Consider the following 21,237-nt stretch of genomic DNA (forward strand, 5'->3'; position numbering starts at 1 on the left):
CTGGCTGTTGGTGCTCCAGCCGCTGCGGAGGCAGCCCAGACGGTCAAATTACATCCTGGAGCTTCTCCTCCATGGGGTGACCAGGCTCCACCTTCCACTTTTCAGTGTTTGGAGTGTAATGGTTTAGAGAGAGAGGGTTCAGTGACTCTGAACGATACGTGAGGTGGGTGGTGTAGCCCGAGATCATGGCCTGCTCGAGTCAGTGCTGGTGTTTCCACGAAGTAACGAGTCTTTAAAGGGTTTGTTCCCACAAAGACAGGAGTAGGAGCACAAAGTAGGAGGTCTACAATGTTCTCAAGTAGCATGTCCCACTGTCTTTTATATGTCAAGTCTTTTATATCTGCATTTATCAGCATATAAACTGTTCTGGAAGTTTAATAAAAATGCCAAACCTCCAAAAAAGTTTAGCAGCAGCAAAGCAGTCTGACCATGAACACTTTAAACACAATAATAATTAAGAAATATTATTCTTATATCATTTAAAAAAGGAAGATTTCCCCCAAACCTGAGTATAAGAGCTTTATTTTTATATATATATATAATATGTCAAACGTTGTAGCTACTTTTTACTTATGGAACTTTACTTCTAGATGAAAATCTGTTTTATTTCCTCATGATGTCATATCTACTTTCACGTCCCATATACCCTCAGTATAAGAACATAAAAGCCATGTTTCTAACAGAATTCAGCTGATAAGGGTGAAAATACCGTTATTCCAATAGAGGTGCACATTTATCCCAACTAGGAATTGTAGCACTGAATATCCACAAAGTAATGCATAGTCAATATTTATTCCCCTGACATTAAAGAAACCTTTGGGAATATTTAAATCATGGTCTAATTACATTCAGGACCATGCATTAACATAATATTGAGGTAACAGTGGGAATTTTACAAAAATACAATAAACTTACTATATATATATATATATATATATATATATATATATAGGAGTCATCGCCATTCACCCCAGTGTCATGGACAAGGCCAGTCAGTGGTATTTAGTAAATCATGATGTTTGACCTTATCTACAACCAGCGGTATTGAACCCGCTCACAAACGTTACATACAAATCTCTTTGGATTATCAAGTGACTTTTTGACTCTTAATTCTGTTGGCAATGTATGATAATTAACATTGTGAACACATTTAAATTATTTGTAAATAAATATATACACTAATATATACAATAAAAAAGCATGACAGTGTTTTGTTTACTGCACGTATACATTATTTAGGAACTGCATCCACTTGCATACAGCAGCATGCTTCTGCTGTATTCTGAGGCGAAGGAGCGTCCAGACCTGAGCTAACAGTCATGCCTTTGGCTACTGAACTGAGCCAAGCCATCAGGGACAAATAATCCACCGGAAAACCCAAAAAAGAACGCACTGGCACCGGAGCTCTGTACTAAACCTATAATCCAGCCAAAGTCCTAGTTGGACCACCTACAGAATAGAGCTTTTCCAGGTGTTTGAAAGCAATGTGGGATTTGAAAACCTTGATTAGTGGATGCTTTGAGGTTTGATGGATTTTTTCATGCAATAGATTGTGTTTTTTTTTTCTTTCATTGATTGATGCAATACAACTATAATTTAAATAATACTAATAATAATAATCTAATATTTATAAGAATGTGTGTGGTTAGGAGTTAGGACTCGATTTCCAGCCATATTCCTGTGCATCTGTACAATTAAGGTGAATTAACTGAAAGCATTATGGGGGCTTATTCATACACAAGCTGGAAGTTTAACTGACAGACTGTTCAACTGTCACTAATAAAAGAAACCAGTTAAAACCATGTCCTAATTGCACCCCACTTTGTGGAAATATGCAATGTAAACGCTTGACTAAACCCTTGTCCATAGTCCACTCCAGGGGTCTCCTGAGAACTTGACTTGAAGGTTAAGAAATGTTGAAAGTGTCACCACACTCTTCTCCTTTCTCTCATGAATGTTGGTCTTTAGCATTCAGCAGACCCTCTGCAGGTTGCTTTCGTTGTCTGTATCCGAGGAGCTGCTATGGCCAGAGGAAGAGTACAAGTTCCGCCCCAGAATCCTGTTGGCCATGCCAATGAGTGCCTTCCTGTACTGCTGTCGTAGCAAAGAATACACAAATGGGTCCATTGCAGCTTTGCTGTACACTAGGCACTTGCTGGCAATCCCCCATTGACGGCTGATCTTCACGGATGGAACCAGTTCTGCCAGTCTGGAGAGAAAGAAAGGAATTGTATCATTTCAGAAAGTATATGGATGCTTTATTAGGAGCAAGACTAGTATGATAACCTTGGTTAAGTCAGTTACATTATAAAATATATCAATTAACATTTATATACACTTTCTTACAGTTGGCGAACAGTTGGTAGGATATATCATGAAATTATGCAGATTTAAAATGTCTACTGGAGACTGATAGACATATATACATCATCTTTTATATGCATTTTAATGACTTTCCAGTTCATATTTGGAATAACTGGTAGATAACTTCATTACGTGTGTAATTAATCCTGATGGCCATAATTAACAGATGCTTAATAGATTAGACAACGCAATTTCCATAGTAAATGCTTCTGTGGCATATTGCTGGCAGTCACATCTGCAATGACTTTTCCACTCTACACATTATATGCTTATTTATTCATTTTTAATGGGCCTATGTGTCACCTCACACACAGTCAAGTAATATGGGAATAAACTGATTTTAAGTAAGATATTGCATCCTGAATCTTGCAAGCATTGGCATTTGGTTCCAGATTCAGTTCATTTTCCACTTTGCCAACAGGGAGTTTTTGCCCATAAACGCATCACTATTGCCAGGTACACTTTTAGCTTTGGTGCAAAGGTTTGTGCCGGATAAACAGGTTCACAGGAGCTGTCTAATAAAGGGTCTCTAATAAGAAGCTCTCAGAGTTTTCAGAGTTGTTGCTGTTTTCTAATTGATTTTATCAGTTGTTTTATAACCTAGAACAGAGGTCTTTAGATCTGGACCTTTAATGCAGTTTCTACTCCTGGACTTGGTAGGTGTGACACTACATGGCCAATTAAATTAACTATTTCCTTAACTTTCCTTAATCCAGGACTGGACACTGGATTCAAGGTCAGGATTTGAAGACCTGGGACCTAGAAGACAGCATGATTATAAAATTCTATTCATCTTCTTGTCTTTGAATATTGATAATTTTAAATCACCACCTGATCTGTCCCTGCATCTTATTAGAACCCGTATAAATCATAGTCCAGAAAAACAGTGCAGCAAAGTGCCAACCTGGATCAACAAAGAAGTACAGTACAAACGTTTTGAAGGAAGGTGGTGGTGGGGGGGGGGGGGGGGGGCACGTTATAGATCAATGAAAACAAGATTAGCTTCTTCAGTAGACTTGATGGATAGTGATGGAAAGGCCAAAGTATATAGAGAACAAAAGGATCTGTTCATGATCCAAAACATATGAGTTCACCTGACAATCAAGTCAGGGGGAGGTGTCAGTGCTTCTCAAAGGGCTCATTAATCATTATAAGAGATGTAACTTGATGTTACGTGATGGTTTAAAGAGGATGAACTCAGAAGTCTACTGAATTCAATTTACAGAAAACTGCATTCAATCTAAGACAATGACCCAAAGCACCCTGCTTACAAAACAATGAACTCAGCCCCTTAATGCAACAAGGCTTATTACACTTTACAGTGAATTACTCAATAACTACAGAGACTTATGTATGAACCAGTGAGCTATTCTCTGGTAATAGGAGTCTGTAATAACACTTTCGGCCCATCAGTGGTCCATTGGCTTTTTAAAGGGTTAATGTGGAGAACAACATCAGTGACAAGATCCAAATCCAATTGACCAATTCAGTCCTGAAGAGACTGAATGGAGAAACCTCCCAACAACTGCTAGAGTTTGCTGTGGTAAAGGAGATAAAGGAGAATGCAGTGTCTGCCGAATGTCAGAGAGTTGCTAACTAGATGCACAGCTCAGGTGGTGACGGTATGTGAAATGATCAATATTCAAAAACAAAAAGATAAATAAAATCTTATGATAATGCTGTCTTACAGGTCCAAGGTCTTCAAATCTTGACCTTGAATCCAATGTCCAGTCCAGGATTTGTTCTGACTGAAAGTTAAGGAAATAGTTAATGGAACACTCTTCTAATCTATTTCAATACTTTTGCTCACATTGTTTTGTTTTCTATACCTTATAGAACATATGGGATTAAATAAGATTAGCTACTAAGGACAACTGCATGGTGACCATTACAAGAGAACCTTTAAAACATTAACAACACTTGGTGTTTTGAATTCAGCCCCTCTAGTGAACCCTGTAGTAATCAAAGGAATGGTCCTGTCCCACCATTGCTTTAACCCCTTAACACAGAAAGGTTTATTACACCCTAAGGTGTATTACTCAGTAACTACAGGGACATTCCTAAAACTGATAGGGCTATTCTCTGGTAATAGAAGTTAATAGAAGGCTTTTTAAGGGTTAACTAGTCTGTTATTAACTCTTCATACTTGATTACAGTGGAGAATTACTGTGTCATTTCAGGGTACAATGACAAAGCAGTGCGGAAGGGCACGGATACTAAAACCTGCTGATCTCTCTGCTATTTAATCTGGCTCATTTTGGTACACCATATGGGGATTGGAACCTGTGACCTTGTGGTGATAAGCATGTTACATGACATTTTGAACAGTTTTATTCAAGACCCATAAAAAACACATAACTCCATGAACACCAAGTCCACAATTGTAACCTGTTAAAAACTAGTTTCAAACGATTGTAAGAGTGAAGTCTTAGTACACGTGGATACCTTGTTATGACGTAAGGGCCGAAGCAGAGGACGAAAGAGCCAATGAATGTGCAGATTTTCTTGGTAGCCCTTTGCCTCCTTTTCTTCTGCTCCAGTAAGCACCTTTGTTTGACACTGTTGAGTTAAGAGATCACACTGTAATCCACAGCAGCGCTACAGCACCAGTTGTATTAATATAATATTACTTTAATATATCGTTGTGGTCAAGCAAAAATGTAATATCTCTATTTTAGCAGTTTTTCAGCCTTTTGACATTGAAAACTGGTAGTTCTAATGCACAATGTGCAACAATGCAATATACAATAGCAAGGAAGCAGAGGCGGTAAAGCCTAAACCCATTATCAAGCAAAACATTGCTGCTTCAGTGAAATAATAAGTCAAATGCACTGATGGTGGTAAATGTGCCAAGCTGTTGTAAATAAACAAACTATGTTACATCAACTCAACTGCTGTCTTTAGGTTCACTAATTATGGTAATTATGTTCATTGTTCGTGTACACATTTAAAAATAAAAGTGCTACAAATGGTTATTTAAGTGATGCCATAGAAGAGACACTTTTGATTCCCTAAAGAACCATTTTTGCCCTACGGATGTGTGAAGAACCTTCTAAAGACACAAAAATGATTTATCAATTTAAACAAATTTATTTGTATAGCGGTTTTTACACTGGCATTGCAACAAAGCAGCTTTACAGAATGAGGAATCAGTAAAAGGACAAGGAATTAACAAGACATAACAACCTAAGACCCCCAGTGAGCAGCCAAAGGCAACAGTGGCAAGGAAAAACTCCCTCAGAGCTGGAGGAAGAAACCTTGGGATGTACAAGACTCACAAGGGGGACCAGACCCATCCTCCTCTGATCAGAACTATTTATTATTATTGATAAAAATTACCAAACCACCACATAATATAGTATAACTTAATATAATCATAGTAGTGATGGTAAGAGTAATGAGAATAATGATAGTTCAGCTGTTTGCAAGTCTGTCTATATGCGTGTCCACACATCTCTATTACAAACATGGTTTGGAATTTATGGAATGAAAAGTGGTTCTGCTATGGCATCCTTTTGTAGCTCCTTTATTATTTAGAGTGTAATACATTTGATTTATTTCCAATCACTTCACACATTTAAATCATGTGAATTCAAGGTGGGTGTTTTTATCAGTGTTAAAGTAAAATTAGCTTTAAAAATTAGATAAAAATACATTAAAAGGTACAAAAAAAATCAGGAAACAAAGCCTGTGATCAAAAATGAAAATTGTGATATTAAACATAAATTAATTACAAAATGTAATTTACCTTGAAGACTTTAAAATGTTATGAGGAACTAAATGTAGCAGAAAAAAGAGGGACATCACAAATATATTAATAATTTAGATGGTTCAACTTTAAAAATGTATAAGGCAGTAACAGACAATCAAGCTGGGTTTATTCAACTCAATAAAAACAAAAAAATAATTTTAGTAATTTAATTTAAGTATTGTTTACATCCTTTTAAGTAATTGTAGCTAAATACTTACATTTTTTATATTAGGTTTTAGATTTAGATTTATAGTCTATAGTTAGTCTATACAGTGAAGTACAGATCCATCATGGACGTGCTTAAGTGCATGTACACTGAAAACTTATTTTATTGAGAGCTTCCACAATAATTATCCTAGAGTTCCTCTTTCCTGCTCATTTTGGTCCTCCTTCTGTTCCAAACACACTTGATGTAACTAACCAGCCAATGAGCAACACCCTTCTGAGTTGATGTTGGAGTGCTAGAACAGAAAACACTGAAATGTGTAGGACAGGAGACTCCATGGTCAGGATTGGGAACCAGTAATCTATGGCATTACTAAAAAACACACACACACACATTCTCACACATTCTGGATGCTTTCTTTACTTTATATGGTTTTGTTCTTTATTTATTAAACTCTTGAAGGGTCATTATTTAGAGTGTAATGTCAAAAAAACTGGTTATGTACCAATTTAAGAGAACCTTCGCAGAACCTTTTAATGTTATGGATCTTCTTTAAACCTTAGAAAATGATCTTCTCACACGGTTCTTTAGAGAAGAAAAGTGTCTCTTTAGCAGATCAAATGTGACTTTACTGTGAGAGTGCTTTTTATTTTGAAGTGTGCAGCTACTGCCCACCTTTGGAAAGCACACTGTGAATTCTAATTAGCTGAGTTCACTCAATAAAATTGTGCAAACACACTGCCTTCATTTCTTTAAGTAAATATTGCTCTGTACGGATATCTGAGTTTGACATTTCATTCAGATGAGTAAAAACTAATGCTCACTCAACCTTGTTTATTGATGTCATGATTGTTCCTACATTTTGTTTTTAAGATATGATATGATATGATATGATATGATATGATATGATACGATAAGATGAAATAAGATAAGATAAAAAATAATTAGATAAGAAAATCCTTTATTAGTCCCACAGTGGGGAAATTCACAGTGTCCCAGCAGCAAAGGGATAGCAGGACACTCAGATGCAAAACTTAGATAAATTACCAATATATACACAATATAAATAATAGAAATAAAAAACAAAATGATTTACAGATTGTATACAGGTGATTGCAAATTGACCTTTAATTGCACATGGTGGGGGGTATAGCACATTGTATTTTTAGTGGTAATATATAATTTTATTTTATTGTGTTATTTTTACTCAAGATTACTATGATCAATTTATGCACTGTAAGAAATTTCTGTAGTTTTTACCAAATCACTACTGTATAATGAACAAAGTCTTACTGTAGGTACTGTAAATACAGCATGTTACTGTAGACATGTGAAGCATCATGGTCAATATTCAGTGATGGTGAATTCTACAGTAAACATAGTTTATCCTGTAAATCACAATACAGTCATTATGAGCAGGGTTTGTTTTCACCAGTTTTAACAATAATACATCTTTGCTAATGCTAATAACATTTTCCATTATTTCCAGCTCAGATACTAGTGTTTATCGTCACAGAGACAGAAGGATGTCTTTATGTCCTCCATAACTGTTTCTAAACTCAGAAAGCTACAGTAAGTTAGATGATATGTAGCTGAACACAGAGACAGAAGCACTCAAACAGACATGTGCCAGTGGTCTGTAACCTCAGCTTGCTAATGTTACAAGCCGAGCCTTTTTCAGCTCGTATCTTTCAGCTGGTAAACAGTCAGTCTGTGTTGAAGGCTTCATTTCATTCATTTTATTAAAGTAGAGAGTATTAAGGAACTCGAACTTGATTCTGAAGTCGACTGAACTCGGCTCTCCCTGCCGCCGCTCTATGATACTGCATTGCCATGTAATGCCAGCTACACTGCACTGGGAGACATTATAGAGTAACATTATAGAGAGACTCGTCTTACTTAGCCAGTACACAATAGATTTAGCTAATGGCATCATGTATTAAGCTGATATCTGTGTGTATAGCTTGTGTGTTGGTGCACTAGCTAGCTAGCACTAGCCATCTTATTTTGGTGAAAGGTCTCCCTCATTTTTCTCTTATATAACAAAAAAAAAAAAAAAAAAAAAAAAAAAAAAAATATATATATATATATATATATATATATATATATATATATATATATATAACAAAATAGATTTAGTACCTATGTTTAAACAATGTTTTAAAAATGTTGTATTGGTGATGCAATAAATTATTATTTTTTTAAGTGTCTTTTATTTAGCTGTTTTTAATTTACAGAGCTAAAGTAAATGCAGTAATGCCTTTTAAAGTAGTCTTTATTTGTAATAAAAAATGTGATGGCATTTACAGTGCTGTGTTTATTATTGTAATAACAGTTACAATACTGTATAAAATTACAGTATTTTATAGCTACTGTGATTGAATGTACAGTATGCGTGATAGGCAATGTACTACAGCAACCATACCATACCATACATTTCACAGTGTTCTTTTTACAGTGAGAATTGGAAATTATTGGTTTCAGACATAAACCAAATATTTTAATGGCTCCAGTCGAGACAAGAGTCACTATTTTCTGAGAACACTAAGAAAATTTAACTTTATTGGTTTGAGCAAGTGAGCGAAACAAAGTCAGCTGTGAGTAAAACTCAGCAAACTTCCTATTCTACTTCCATTCTATATTTCAATATTGTAAATTCAACATTTTTGGAGTTAACTGGACGCGTAGAATTTATTAACTTTAGGCAATGTGTTGTTGGTCAGGCAAAAGAGATTTAATTCATGTGCCAGCTGGTGTTCTTTGTTTAGTAAAGCCTGAATTGAGCCTGAGTTTTCTGAATGATGTATCACTGCGCACTAAGCCTTATTTGTACATAATTTAAATTGCAATTAGAAAAACACACTTTACAGTCACTGCAGAGCAGTACAACAGATACCCACCACTGCATTCAACCTATCAATGGCAGTGAACACACAGAATGACGGGCATCCACCTCAGTGCCCAGGGAACAATGGGGGGTTAGGTGCCTTGCTCAAGGTCACTTAAGATGTAAATGTTGAGGGGGGGAAAAGTGCTCTTTTACAAAAGTGATTATTTATGAAGCCAAAAAAAGTGGTCCTTCCATGGCATCACTCAAAGAATTCTTCATAGCATCTAGATTGTTCAGAGTGTATGTAAAGAGAAAAAATAAAAAATGAGTTACCAGAACAGCTAGAAATCAGAGACATGAAAGATTCACATCTCAGAGACTTAAGACTTGATTCAGACTCACAATTCAAAGACTAAGACTCACAATTCAAAGATTAAAGGCTTGAAAAGAAACTAGCACCTCAGAGACTGAAGACTTGAGTCAGACTCATAATTTAAAGACTTTAGACTTGACTTAGACCTCAGAGACTCAAGACTTACACCTCAAAGACTAAAAAAGACTACTTAAGACTTACACATTAGACTCAAGACTTAACTTAGACTCACACCTCACAGACTTAAAACTTACACATCAGAGACCCAAGACTGAACTTAGACTTGCACCTCACAGACTTAAGACTTACACATCAGAGACTCAAGACTTAACTTAGACTCGCACCTCACAGACTTAAGACTTACAACTTAGATTCTCAAGACTTAACTTAGACTCGCACCTCACAGACTTAAGACTTACACATCAGAGACTCAAGACTTAACTTAGACTCACACCTCACAGACTTAAGACTTACACCTTAGAGACTCAAGACTTAACTTAGACTCACACCTCACAGACTTAAGACTTACACATCAGAGACCCAAGACTGAACTTAGACTCGCACCTCACAGACTTAAGACTTACAACTTAGATTCTCAAGACTGAACTTAGACTCGCACCTCACAGACTTAAGACTTACACCTTAGAGACTTGAGACTTAACTTAGACTCACACCTCACAGACTTAAGACTTACACCTCTGAGACTCAAGACTTAACTTAGACTCGCACCTCACAGACTTAAGACTTACACATCAGAAACCCAAGACTGAACTTAGACTCGCACCTCACAGACTTAAGACTTACACCTCTGAGACTCAATACTTAACTTAGACTCGCACCTCACAAACTTAAGACTTACACCTCAGAGACTAAAGACTGAACTTAGACTCACACCTCACAGACTTAAGACTTACACATCAGAGACTCAAGACTTAACTTAGACTCGCACCTCACAGACTTAAGACTTACAACTTAGATTCTCAAGACTTAACTTAGACTCGCACCTCACAGACTTAAGACTTACACATCAGAGACTCAAGACTTAACTTAGACTCACACCTCACAGACTTAAGACTTACACCTTAGAGACTCAAGACTTAACTTAGACTCGCACCTCACAGACTTAAGACTTACAACTTAGATTCTCAAGACTGAACTTAGACTCGCACCTCACAGACTTAAGACTTACACCTTAGAGACTTGAGACTTAACTTAGACTCACACCTCACAGACTTAAGACTTACACCTCTGAGACTCAAGACTTAACTTAGACTCGCACCTCACAGACTTAAGACTTACACATCAGAGACTCAAGACTTAACTTAGACTCACACCTCACAGACTTAAGACTTACACCTTAGAGACTCAAGACTTAACTTAGACTCACACCTCACAGACTTAAGACTTACACATCAGAGACTCAAGACTGAACTTAGACTCGCACCTCACAGACTTAAGACTTACAACTTAGATTCTCAAGACTTAACTTAGACTTGCACCTCACAGACTTAAGACTTACACCTCAGAGACCCAAGACTTAACTTAGACTCGCACCTCACAGACTTAAGACTTACACCTCTGAGACTCAATACTTAACTTAGACTCGCACCTCACAGACTTAAGACTTACACCTCAGAGACTCAAGACTGAACTTAGACTCACACCTCACAGACTTAAGACTTACAACTTAGATTCTCAAGACTGAACTTAGACTCGCACCTCACAGACTTAAGACTTACACCTTAGAGACTTGAGACTTAACTTAGACTCACACCTCACAGACTTAAGACTTACACCTCTGAGACTCAAGACTTAACTTAGACTCGCACCTCACAGACTTAAGACTTACACATCAGATACTCAAGACTTAACTTAGACTCACACCTCACAGACTTAAGACTTACACCTTAGAGACTCAAGACTTAACTTAGACTCACACCTCACAGACTTAAGACTTACACATCAGAGACTCAAGACTGAACTTAGACTCGCACCTCACAGACTTAAGACTTACAACTTAGATTCTCAAGATTTAACTTAGACTCGCACCTCACAGACTTAAGACTTACACCTTAGAGACTCAAGACTTAACTTAGACTCACACCTCACAGACTTAAGACTTACACATCAGAGACTCAAGACTGAACTTAGACTCGCACCTCACAGACTTAAGACTTACAACTTAGATTCTCAAGACTTAACTTAGACTTGCACCTCACAGACTTAAGACTTACACCTCAGAGACCCAAGACTTAACTTAGACTCGCACCTCACAGACTTAAGACTTACACCTCTGAGACTCAATACTTAACTTAGACTCGCACCTCACAGACTTAAGACTTACACCTCAGAGACTCAAGACTGAACTTAGACTCACACCTCACAGACTTAAGACTTACAACTTAGATTCTCAAGACTGAACTTAGACTCGCACCTCACAGACTTAAGACTTACACCTTAGAGACTTGAGACTTAACTTAGACTCACACCTCACAGACTTAAGACTTACACCTCTGAGACTCAAGACTTAACTTAGACTCGCACCTCACAGACTTAAGACTTACACATCAGATACTCAAGACTTAACTTAGACTCACACCTCACAGACTTAAGACTTACACCTTAGAGACTCAAGACTTAACTTAGACTCACACCTCACAGACTTAAGACTTACACATCAGAGACTCAAGACTGAACTTAGACTCGCACCTCACAGACTTAAGACTTACAACTTAGATTCTCAAGACTTAACTTAGACTCGCACCTCACAGACTTAAGACTTACACCTCAGAGACCCAAGACTTAACTTAGACTCACACCTCACAGACTTAAGACTTACACATCAGAAACCCAAGACTGAACTTAGACTCGCACCTCACAGACTTAAGACTTACACCTCTGAGACTCAATACTTAACTTAGACTCGCACCTCACAAACTTAAGACTTACACCTCAGAGACTAAAGACTGAACTTAGACTCACACCTCACAGACTTAAGACTTACACATCAGAGACTCAAGACTTAACTTAGACTCACACCTCACAGACTTAAGACTTACACCTCAGAGACCCAAAACTTAACTTAGACTCACACCTCACAGACTTAAGACTTACACATCAGAGACCCAAGACTGAACTTAGACTCGCACCTCACAGACTTAAGACTTACACCTCTGAGACTCAATACTTAACTTAGACTCGCACCTCACAGACTTAAGACTTACACCTCAGAGACTCAAGACTGAACTTAGACTCACACCTCACAGACTTAAGACTTACACCTCAGAGACCCAAAACTTAACTTAGACTCGCACCTCACAGACTTAAGACTTACACCTCTGAGACCCAAGACTTAACTTAGACTCACACCTCACAGACTTAAGACTTACACCTCAGAGACCCAAGACTTAACTTAGACTCACACCTCACAGACTTAAGACTTACACATCAGAGACCCAAGACTGAACTTAGACTCGCACCTCACAGACTTAAGACTTACACCTCAGAGACTCAAGACTTAACTTAAGGTCAGAATTAAATCAACACAGACACAAACCTTGGATGAATGTCCACCAGCAGTAGAAGGGTCTGCACCGTTACCACGTCGATCCTCTTGCAGTGGAAACGAGCCACTTGGAGAACCTTTAAGTATGCAAGGCAGAGCACGACCAGAGAGAGCACGAAGCTCGCGCTGTGCAACACCGCGGTGAAGATGGTGAAGGCGACGTGTGCGGTGTGTGTGTGGCCTGGGTGCACGGTGGTGCACGACGCATATGTGGGACTGTAGTCAGCCCAGGAGAGGAGCACTGGGGTCAGGGAGAAGGTCAGGGAGTGGAGCCATGCGTAGGCCAGCATGGCAAACGCCTTCTTATATCTCATTTTGCTCGAGTAGGTGAGTGGAAACACTACGGCCACCCAGCGGTCAATGCTAAGGGCAGCCATGCTCAGCATGGCGTTGGTTGTCAAGAAAGTATCGGCGAAGCTCATGGTCCAGCAGAACAAGTCTCCGAAAGGTTTCCCACCACGCGCCACCCCGAGCACCGTGGAGGGCATGCTGACGGTGGCTGCAAGGATGTTGCACATGGACAGATTGAGCACGAAAACGCCGGGCACCTGCGCGCGGATCTCCGCGCTCGAGGCGAAGCATAGAAGCACCAGCACGTTGGAGAGCAGCGACGCCACGGCGATTGCGACGATAAGAAGCTCTAGCAGTGTCTCCCACAAGTTCATGGCTCTATCCAGACTCGCGTGCAGCTTTTACGTGACGGCTGGTACCCCATGGGTGGTCTTCAAGGTGATCAGCTTTGGGTAGTCTTCACCTAGAGTCTTGCTGAGTTGAGAAGATGAGCTCAGACAGCTTGCAGTAAAAGTTGAGGAGAGGAGCTGTCCGGGGTGCTGATCTCTTCAGCTCCAGTGCTTTCCAACCAGAGCGCTCTCCATTGGGCAAACCTCTCTCATCCTTTCATATTTTCATATTTTGATAATATGTAAGTCAGTGTTTCGTTCGCAATCAGCCCAACTGGGCTGTCTAATAGCTGCCAACCAAGATATGAGTGGAGTGCAGACTTCATGGACTTTCACTCTGAGAAATCCAAGCGTTCCAGTGTTGTGTTTTTCTTCCCACCTAAATTCCTTCAAACCACGCCCTTCCATCCTAGGATTGGTTAGTAGCTCAGATTCACAAACAGCCCACCTATAATGTACGTGAGCAAGAAGGACTAGCCAATCTGAACGCAGTGGGCGGAGCACTCCAACCAATCCAAGCTCAAAGAGGTGGGTCTTGTCCCAAATTGGGTGGGAAATGAAAAACGTTCTCACTCACGTGCAGCTGGTTTATTACATGTGACGTTTTCTCAGCAGAGAAGCAGTTCTGGCCACGAGGAGACATGAAACATGAAAGGGCCAGAGTGTGTGTGGGTAGATGTATTTCAGATGGTACATGGTTCTGTGTGTTGAGTCTGGCATGATATCCATGTTAAAACCGAAGCATAGCCCACTTACACCGTTCTCCTGAACTCCTGACTGTCAGATTTGGATGGATATGACTGTACATCATTCTGATTATTATTGCAATTACACCATTTTTACGGAATTATTGATCTTACCAGAGTATAATAAGGGTCATTGCATCAACTTGTCATTAGGCCGCAATGAATATCACTGTTTTCACGGGTAATATTTGTCTAACAAAGCAAACAACAGCAAAGGAGGTCAGTAAGTGTAATCTTATCTCTCCCGCATTCACACTCACACATGCATACACACTGTCTCACGCCAGCTAACCCTGTCAGTCATGTCATTATCACCATGATACCTTGAAATGTAGGGCAGTTTGGTCTTGGTGTTTATTTAGACCCATCTTTTGCCCTAATTTAAGCTCCTGAGTTGGGTTTGGTTTGCTAGAGCAGAGAGAACAATAAAGGACAGAGGGCAGGGATGCTCCAGGACTGCCATAATGTAAGATCTTGAGTTGGGTGAGGTGTGTAAAGCCAGAGAGAACAATAAAAGGCAGGAATGCTTCAGGACTGGAGGTGGTAAACACTGCTATAGTGCATTATTAATGTGTGAAATGCTCAAGAAGAGTGGATGGAAGCCTGCACTGTCTGCACTGATAGTCACGTGAACTCGCACTGTCTGTGTGTCGCTTTGAAGTTCCTCACAGGCTTCCTCCCCGTCAAGCTATAGACTGCTCTCATTATAGACTGCTCTGTGTTTTTGTTATCTCTCATTTTAGCTCATTGCTCAGATTTCTCATTATTCATTTAATGATTTAATTGATTACTTGTTTTAGAAATATTCAGTTACAATTATCAGTAGTCATTAGTTAGCATGATGATAATTTTATTTCTTACATTACTCTTCCTTAGAGTAATCAGCAGAACCTAATGAGGTAATGAGGTTCTTTGAGTGGAAGAACCTTTGCATTGAGTTCTTTTAAACAAGCATCCAGGCTTTTTTTCTGTCCTGACACTGAATGAACCTCCCCTGGGTGTCTGAACAGCTTAGTCACTGGCTGTCTTTAAAAGCTTGCTGAAGTGGGCGAAGTGTAGTGTAGAGTATTGTGGTCTTCATACTGACTTTTGTGTGTAGTAGCATCTGAGCTGAGAGGTTTCTTTTGGATCATAGCCGATACAAACTAGCTAAAGGTATTTCCTGAGTAAACAGCGAAGTACTTTTGTAAGAGCGCCTTACATGTAAATGTTAAATGTAAACATATCAAAGGTTCTTTACACTTACTGTCAGGCCCTCGTTACTGCGGCCTCCCCCTGGGCGATCCCGAGCCACAGCCCACAGGCCCAAATAAGGACTTCCGCCTTAGTTCTGCCTTGTTTATGTTCATGTGTGTTCGGTTCTGTTCACTTGTGTTGATTCGTGTTCATTTGTGATCGTTTATTTCATTTGTTTGGTTCATGTGTTGCACCTGGGACTGGGGGTACTTAAGGAGCTTCAACCCCTCTGTTCTCTGCCAAGAATTGACTAGTCCGGAATATCTAGGACGCCCCGAGGTTCCTCACATGTTTCCGGTGTGTTCAGGTCAGCTCCAGTTCTCTACCCATGTTCAGGAGTTGGTCTCCCTTCTACTTGCTTGCTTTCAGTCCAGGTTTCCAGGTTACCCACATCCAAGCAAGGCAACACACGCTTGTGGCAGCACACTGCTTTTTCAGGTCAGGTTGTTTGGCCTTGCCATTTTGGTCTAGAGGCTGTTTCCCTAGCTCTCCTCTTTGTTTGTTGTGTTCGCCATTTCGGTTTTCACGTTTGGGTTTTGTTTATTGTTGTACCCCTTAGTAATGACACATACATATTTTTTACTAGTTCTTTTGTACTAGTAACTAGTTCTTCTAGGACATTGCTCAAATAACCTTTTCTAGCACCTCTTAATTTGCGTTCATGCACATTTTAGTGCTGTGTAATAGTTTTATTTCAGTGTTCTTTGCAGGCATTTACTGCTGTTCTTTTCTTTCACAGCTTGCAATGGTGTCATGTTCACTATGGCTTCAAATAGCAAGCTTTTGCTTAGTAAAACTTTCTGACAGACAAAACCAAAGTGCAGCATGCAATAAATGCACCCTGTGAAACACTGTTTCAGTGAATCATGGACAACTCTAAAACAAAAATAAGGAGTTAAGACTCAGACTTCCACCTCAGAGACTTGAGAATTACCTTGTTATCTGCACTTTAGAGACTTGAGACCTGACTCAGACCTCAGAGACTGAAGACTGAAAGACTCGCTCCTTAAGGAGTCAAAACTTGACTCAGATCCACTTCAGAGACTCTGGCCTTGAATCAGTCACCCCAATAACTCAATAGTTGGCTCAGACTCACACCCTAGAGAGATGAAACTTGGCTCAGACTTGCACCCCATGAACTTGATACATGGCTCAGACTTGCACCTCAAAAACTCTTGAATGGGCCCACACCTCAAAAACTTCAGAAGCAGTCTTAATTCAACTTAGAAAGACTTGCCACTTCACTTAGACTGGCATATGAGAAACTTCACTTATGAGAAACAGACTTCCCTAACACTTTAGACACTTTAGACTTCGCTCAGACTCTTCATCTCAAAGACTCGAGACTTGATTCAGATTCACATCCCAGACACTCCCGAATTAATTCAGATTTACACCTCAGAGACTGCAGACTTGATCTGGGCTTGAGAAATGACTCATGAACATCTCTGATATAAAGCATGTGGGTGACCCATGAAAGTCCTAGCAGTCTATAAAACCGTGTTTGTGTGTGTGTGTGTGCATGCACATATCTGTGTGTGTTTACACAGCGCAGATTAGCTAAGTCTATCATTAAAGTAACCTATTAGAAGAATCACACATATATACAGTTTCTGCATATCTACATATAGTTGTCTGCATTATCTCTGCTTTCACCCCCCCCACACACACACACAAACACACACACAGAGACACACACAGAGAGACACAGATACATCCATATGCACTGTAAATACATGTCATACTATATCATCCGTGGTTTTGCCTCAACATAATCCCTCTTAACACATGTATTCTACGTTAAGCGTGTACAGTACATACAGCCTGTACAGTTACATGTTCCCCTGCCTTTGTTAGATTCCTCAAAGAATGGCCCAGATCTACAGTTGCACAACCACTGGAATCTTTAATGCATTTAATAGCATCATTAGGACCTTACTCTCTTAATGCACTTCCAGCCATGCAGCCATGTCCCTTCACCACACATGGTTATTTCAGGCCTTTGGTTGGAAAACCTCTTTAGAGGGCAGGGAAAGTGTTCTGCAGGGAAGAAAGACCCCTCTTACAGTCCACATGGTTTCCTTGAACCCCCTGAGGACGTTATGCAACAAAGTGCTGATGGCAAAAGCACTTAAGACATCCGTTGACGGCTAGAGCATGGTGTTCCCCCATGACAAAGAGAGAGAACGAGAGTAATTACATAAGTGAATGTCTAGCAGTCAGCAGGCTGAGCTGCCTGCGGCGGTCTGACTGCATTAAAACTGACCAGTGTGTCACGATCATCTCTTTGCTTTCTACCAAGTCTACTTACTGTACTCACAAAAACATCACTGATACACAGTGTATTGTGAAATAATGCTTTTCTTATTTTAAGGTGTGGGTAGTGCACTCTGTTCTCATATATAACAATATGAAATAGTTGAATAAAATAAATAAAATTAATTGTGTTTAACATGTGGCCATTTTTGATTGGCTGGTTAGCCCAATGCTTGTGTAACAGATAGTTATCAGGTCAATGATAAAAGGTCAGGATCTCTGACTGAGAATTCCAGGGGTTGAAGTCACACCAGGCATCTTCGGAGCACCCAGGCTATTGCTCAGATGCTCTCTCTTCCTCTATATCGCTCTTATTTGCTCTGACCTTTCCTTTTATACTCTACAGGTAGTAGTATACATAGGCTTTATTCCTATATGGTTTATGTCTCTTCTATCTGTGCCTCTTTTAACATTATTACTTTATTCATTTATTGATTTTCCTACTGTATTATAACTCAGGTTATTGTGTGCCATTAATAAATCCATCTGTGTGACCTTAAACCAATTTGTTGTTAAACGTACTGGTTTGCATCGTTCTACACTCCTTCCTCTTAATACTGTTAATAATTTGGGTGTTCATGTTTGTGGTTATTTAGACAATACTTATATAATTGAATCTTTATGGAGTCAGATTTAGTCTGATGCCCAGTATTTTATTCAGGCATTTAACATTCCACCGGTAACCGCTTCTGGGCCACAGGAATAAAAAAACCCCCTACATTATGTATTTATTTATTCATTAATTCATTCATTTTTTATTGACAAATTTTCCATCTGCACCATGTTTGTACCCATAAGTGAAAACGGAATACATTGGGTACTGCTCTTTTGTGTTCTACCATTTCCAAAGATTTTTAGGTTAGGGGGCTGTGAGGCCCATAGCAAAACATTCAGCTGTTTAGGTAAGTCTAAACTATCCTATTTTCATTTTCAGCTTTGTCACAGATGGTGTGATGTTTGCTTCCAGACTTTGCTGATATCTGATTTTAAATTGAATCCTTTCTTCCTCTACCAGTGAAATTCTGCACTCTTGTTTCTCCAAGCATACCTTTGCTAACTGCACCCTAAGAATTATATTTGAACTTAATTAGTCTACAGATAAATTCTTTATCTACATATATTCTACAGTGTAGTTATGGATAGATAAATATCCATGATAACATATGCAAATCATACTGAAAAAAAAAGTTTGATTTAAAAAGTTATTAAACATAGAAATAAATGTGCCAGGGGTAGCTAACTGGCTAATTTTCACCTGCAACCAAGACCTATTTATGGGAATTGGGAATTGTCATTGACTTTTACACCACTGCTGTAAATACAAATAGCACTTTAAGCTTTCCCTGAGGAATATAAACATGCAAGACAAGCTGAAAGATACAGAATCAGCATCTGTGGTGAAAGAAGCACATGGACTACACGGAGGTGGTACAGTGATATTACAGGATTTTACGGTAATATGACACTGGTTTTGCAGCGTTACACAGTTCTGAAGAGAGGTTTCATAGTGCAGTAGCGACGCTCTGGCTTGGAGTGGCAATGACAGAGACGCCATTCTCCCTATTACAGTCAGTGGAGCATTCTGGAAGATCCTGAAGCTGATATTTTAAGATTAAATGGCTACATAATGTTGCTTTAAACCATCAAAACATTCAAAACAACAGACAAATTACAATCAGACCAAAAAAAATGTGACAATCTACACTGTTGCAAATGTTTACAGATGTTCCAAAGATGTGCTGAGAAAACTGACCCCAGTCATTACTGTAGAGGTTCATCACTTCATCAATGACCCCAATCAGCAGGATTGAGGTTTGTTAGTGATAATATTTAACCTCATTCTAATGAGATCATGAGCAGGTTCAAACTCATCATCCATGGTCAGGATCTCATTAGAATACAACAGCTGGTGTAAAGATGCTCAGATGCGGATGGCAGGGTTTACACCAAGGCTACAACGCCTAGAAAAAGCACCCTGCTGGTTTAAACATCATGCAGAATTCATTTAGTTGAGATCAAAGACTGAGATTTGTAAACAGGGAGCTTGATGAGTCTCATTAAGCGCAGTGTGGTGTGTACTCTAAGCCTGGAGATAAGGGCCACTGATGACTGCTGTAGACTGCTTGTGTGTATTTGTATGTGTGTGTGTGTGTGTGTGTGTGTGTATGTGTGTGTGTGTTTGTGTATGCAGGGCACTAAAAGGGTAGGTGGATTAGAATGAAGCAAGGGCTCCAAAGAGACCCATAAGGGCCCACAAAGATCATGTGTTTTATGTGATTTTTAGACTGAAGGGTGGAACCATAGTAATGATCCTATAAGAATTCTGTAATAATGTCTATAATGTCAAAAGCAAAAACAGTGGAACCATGGCTGACTGACAAATGCAAATGCAGTGTAGCCGATGAACCAACTTATAGTTCTGACAGAGGTTACATGCAGAGCAAAAAGACAGCATGTCCCAAAAAACCTCTTCATAAACATCAGTAGTGCTAGTTTTAACCCTGCAGGAGACATTTAAAGGGCCCATATACTACAGTTTTACTAAATTTCCATCATTTTAATTTCTTTGAGGTCCAGATTTTTTTCCAGACTCTTTTTATCCCTTAAAATTAAACAGGCTGGTTCTGTTACTTTAAGATCGTTATGAGATAAATGAGCTCTGTCCTGATTGGCTGTCCTTTATTGTGCTTTACTCAGAAATGAATTGAGCTGAAACGCTCCAGAGAACTGTGCTTTGGGTCACCGTTATGTTGCATTACCCAACACCTCTTCAGCTTGAGGTCATGAATTGCTGCCCTCACATTCTCCTGAAAATGCAGCCACAAACCATGATGCTCCCTCCACCATGCTTCACAGTTGGGATGATGTTTTGGTCTCTCCTAGGGACATTAGCAACAGTCCTGATTTTTTATTTTTCAAGTTTACACAAGTTGGGAGTTGTCTAATCATGGTTTGTTGTCCTCACAGATCTTTAGCTATACTTTAGTAGCCTTTTCCAGCTCCAAGGTGTCTTCTGAAAGCTGTTTGGCAGGGTGTACACTTACCAGTCTATCTTAAGAAGAATTGAGTTGCCTTTCTTTAATAGTTAAAGAACATGTGAAACCCACATCTCCAATCTCATCTCCTTAATTGGAACCCCTTTTTCTAATTAGCTATTGGAGAAGTAAGTAACACAGAGCTTCACTTACTTTTTCTAGTCTGCACTGTGGA

At 39.2% G+C, this 21,237-nt stretch overlaps 1 protein-coding gene across 1 annotated transcript; it reads right to left on the minus strand.

Moving 5' to 3' along the window:
* Positions 1-1,866: 1,866 nt before the first annotated feature.
* On the minus strand, positions 1,867-13,714 carry gpr78a (G protein-coupled receptor 78a). The gene is made up of 3 exons (XM_072677110.1): positions 13,041-13,714; positions 4,810-4,923; positions 1,867-2,209 (listed from the first exon to the last, which is right to left on the minus strand). The coding sequence occupies exons 1-3, from the start codon at positions 13,712-13,714 to the stop codon at positions 1,972-1,974; spliced, it is 1,026 nt and encodes a 341-aa protein (XP_072533211.1). The 3' UTR covers positions 1,867-1,971.
* Positions 13,715-21,237: the final 7,523 nt, after the last annotated feature.

The sequence above is a fragment of the Salminus brasiliensis genome, chromosome 4, assembly GCF_030463535.1.
Source record: "Salminus brasiliensis chromosome 4, fSalBra1.hap2, whole genome shotgun sequence".
Taxonomy (NCBI): domain Eukaryota; kingdom Metazoa; phylum Chordata; class Actinopteri; order Characiformes; family Bryconidae; genus Salminus; species Salminus brasiliensis.

Bases quoted from the DNA above. Each gene is read 5' to 3' on its own strand.
- gpr78a (XM_072677110.1), bottom strand. From the start codon at position 13,714: ATGAACTTGTGGGAGACACTGCTAGAGCTTCTTATCGTCGCAATCGCC. The intron at 4,924-13,040 runs GTTTGTGTCTGT...TTAACTCAACAG, and splicing joins CTGGTGGACATTCATCCAAG to TGTCAAACAAAGGTGCTTAC. The intron at 2,210-4,809 runs GTATCCACGTGT...CTTTCTCTCCAG, and splicing joins GGCCCTTACGTCATAACAAG to ACTGGCAGAACTGGTTCCAT.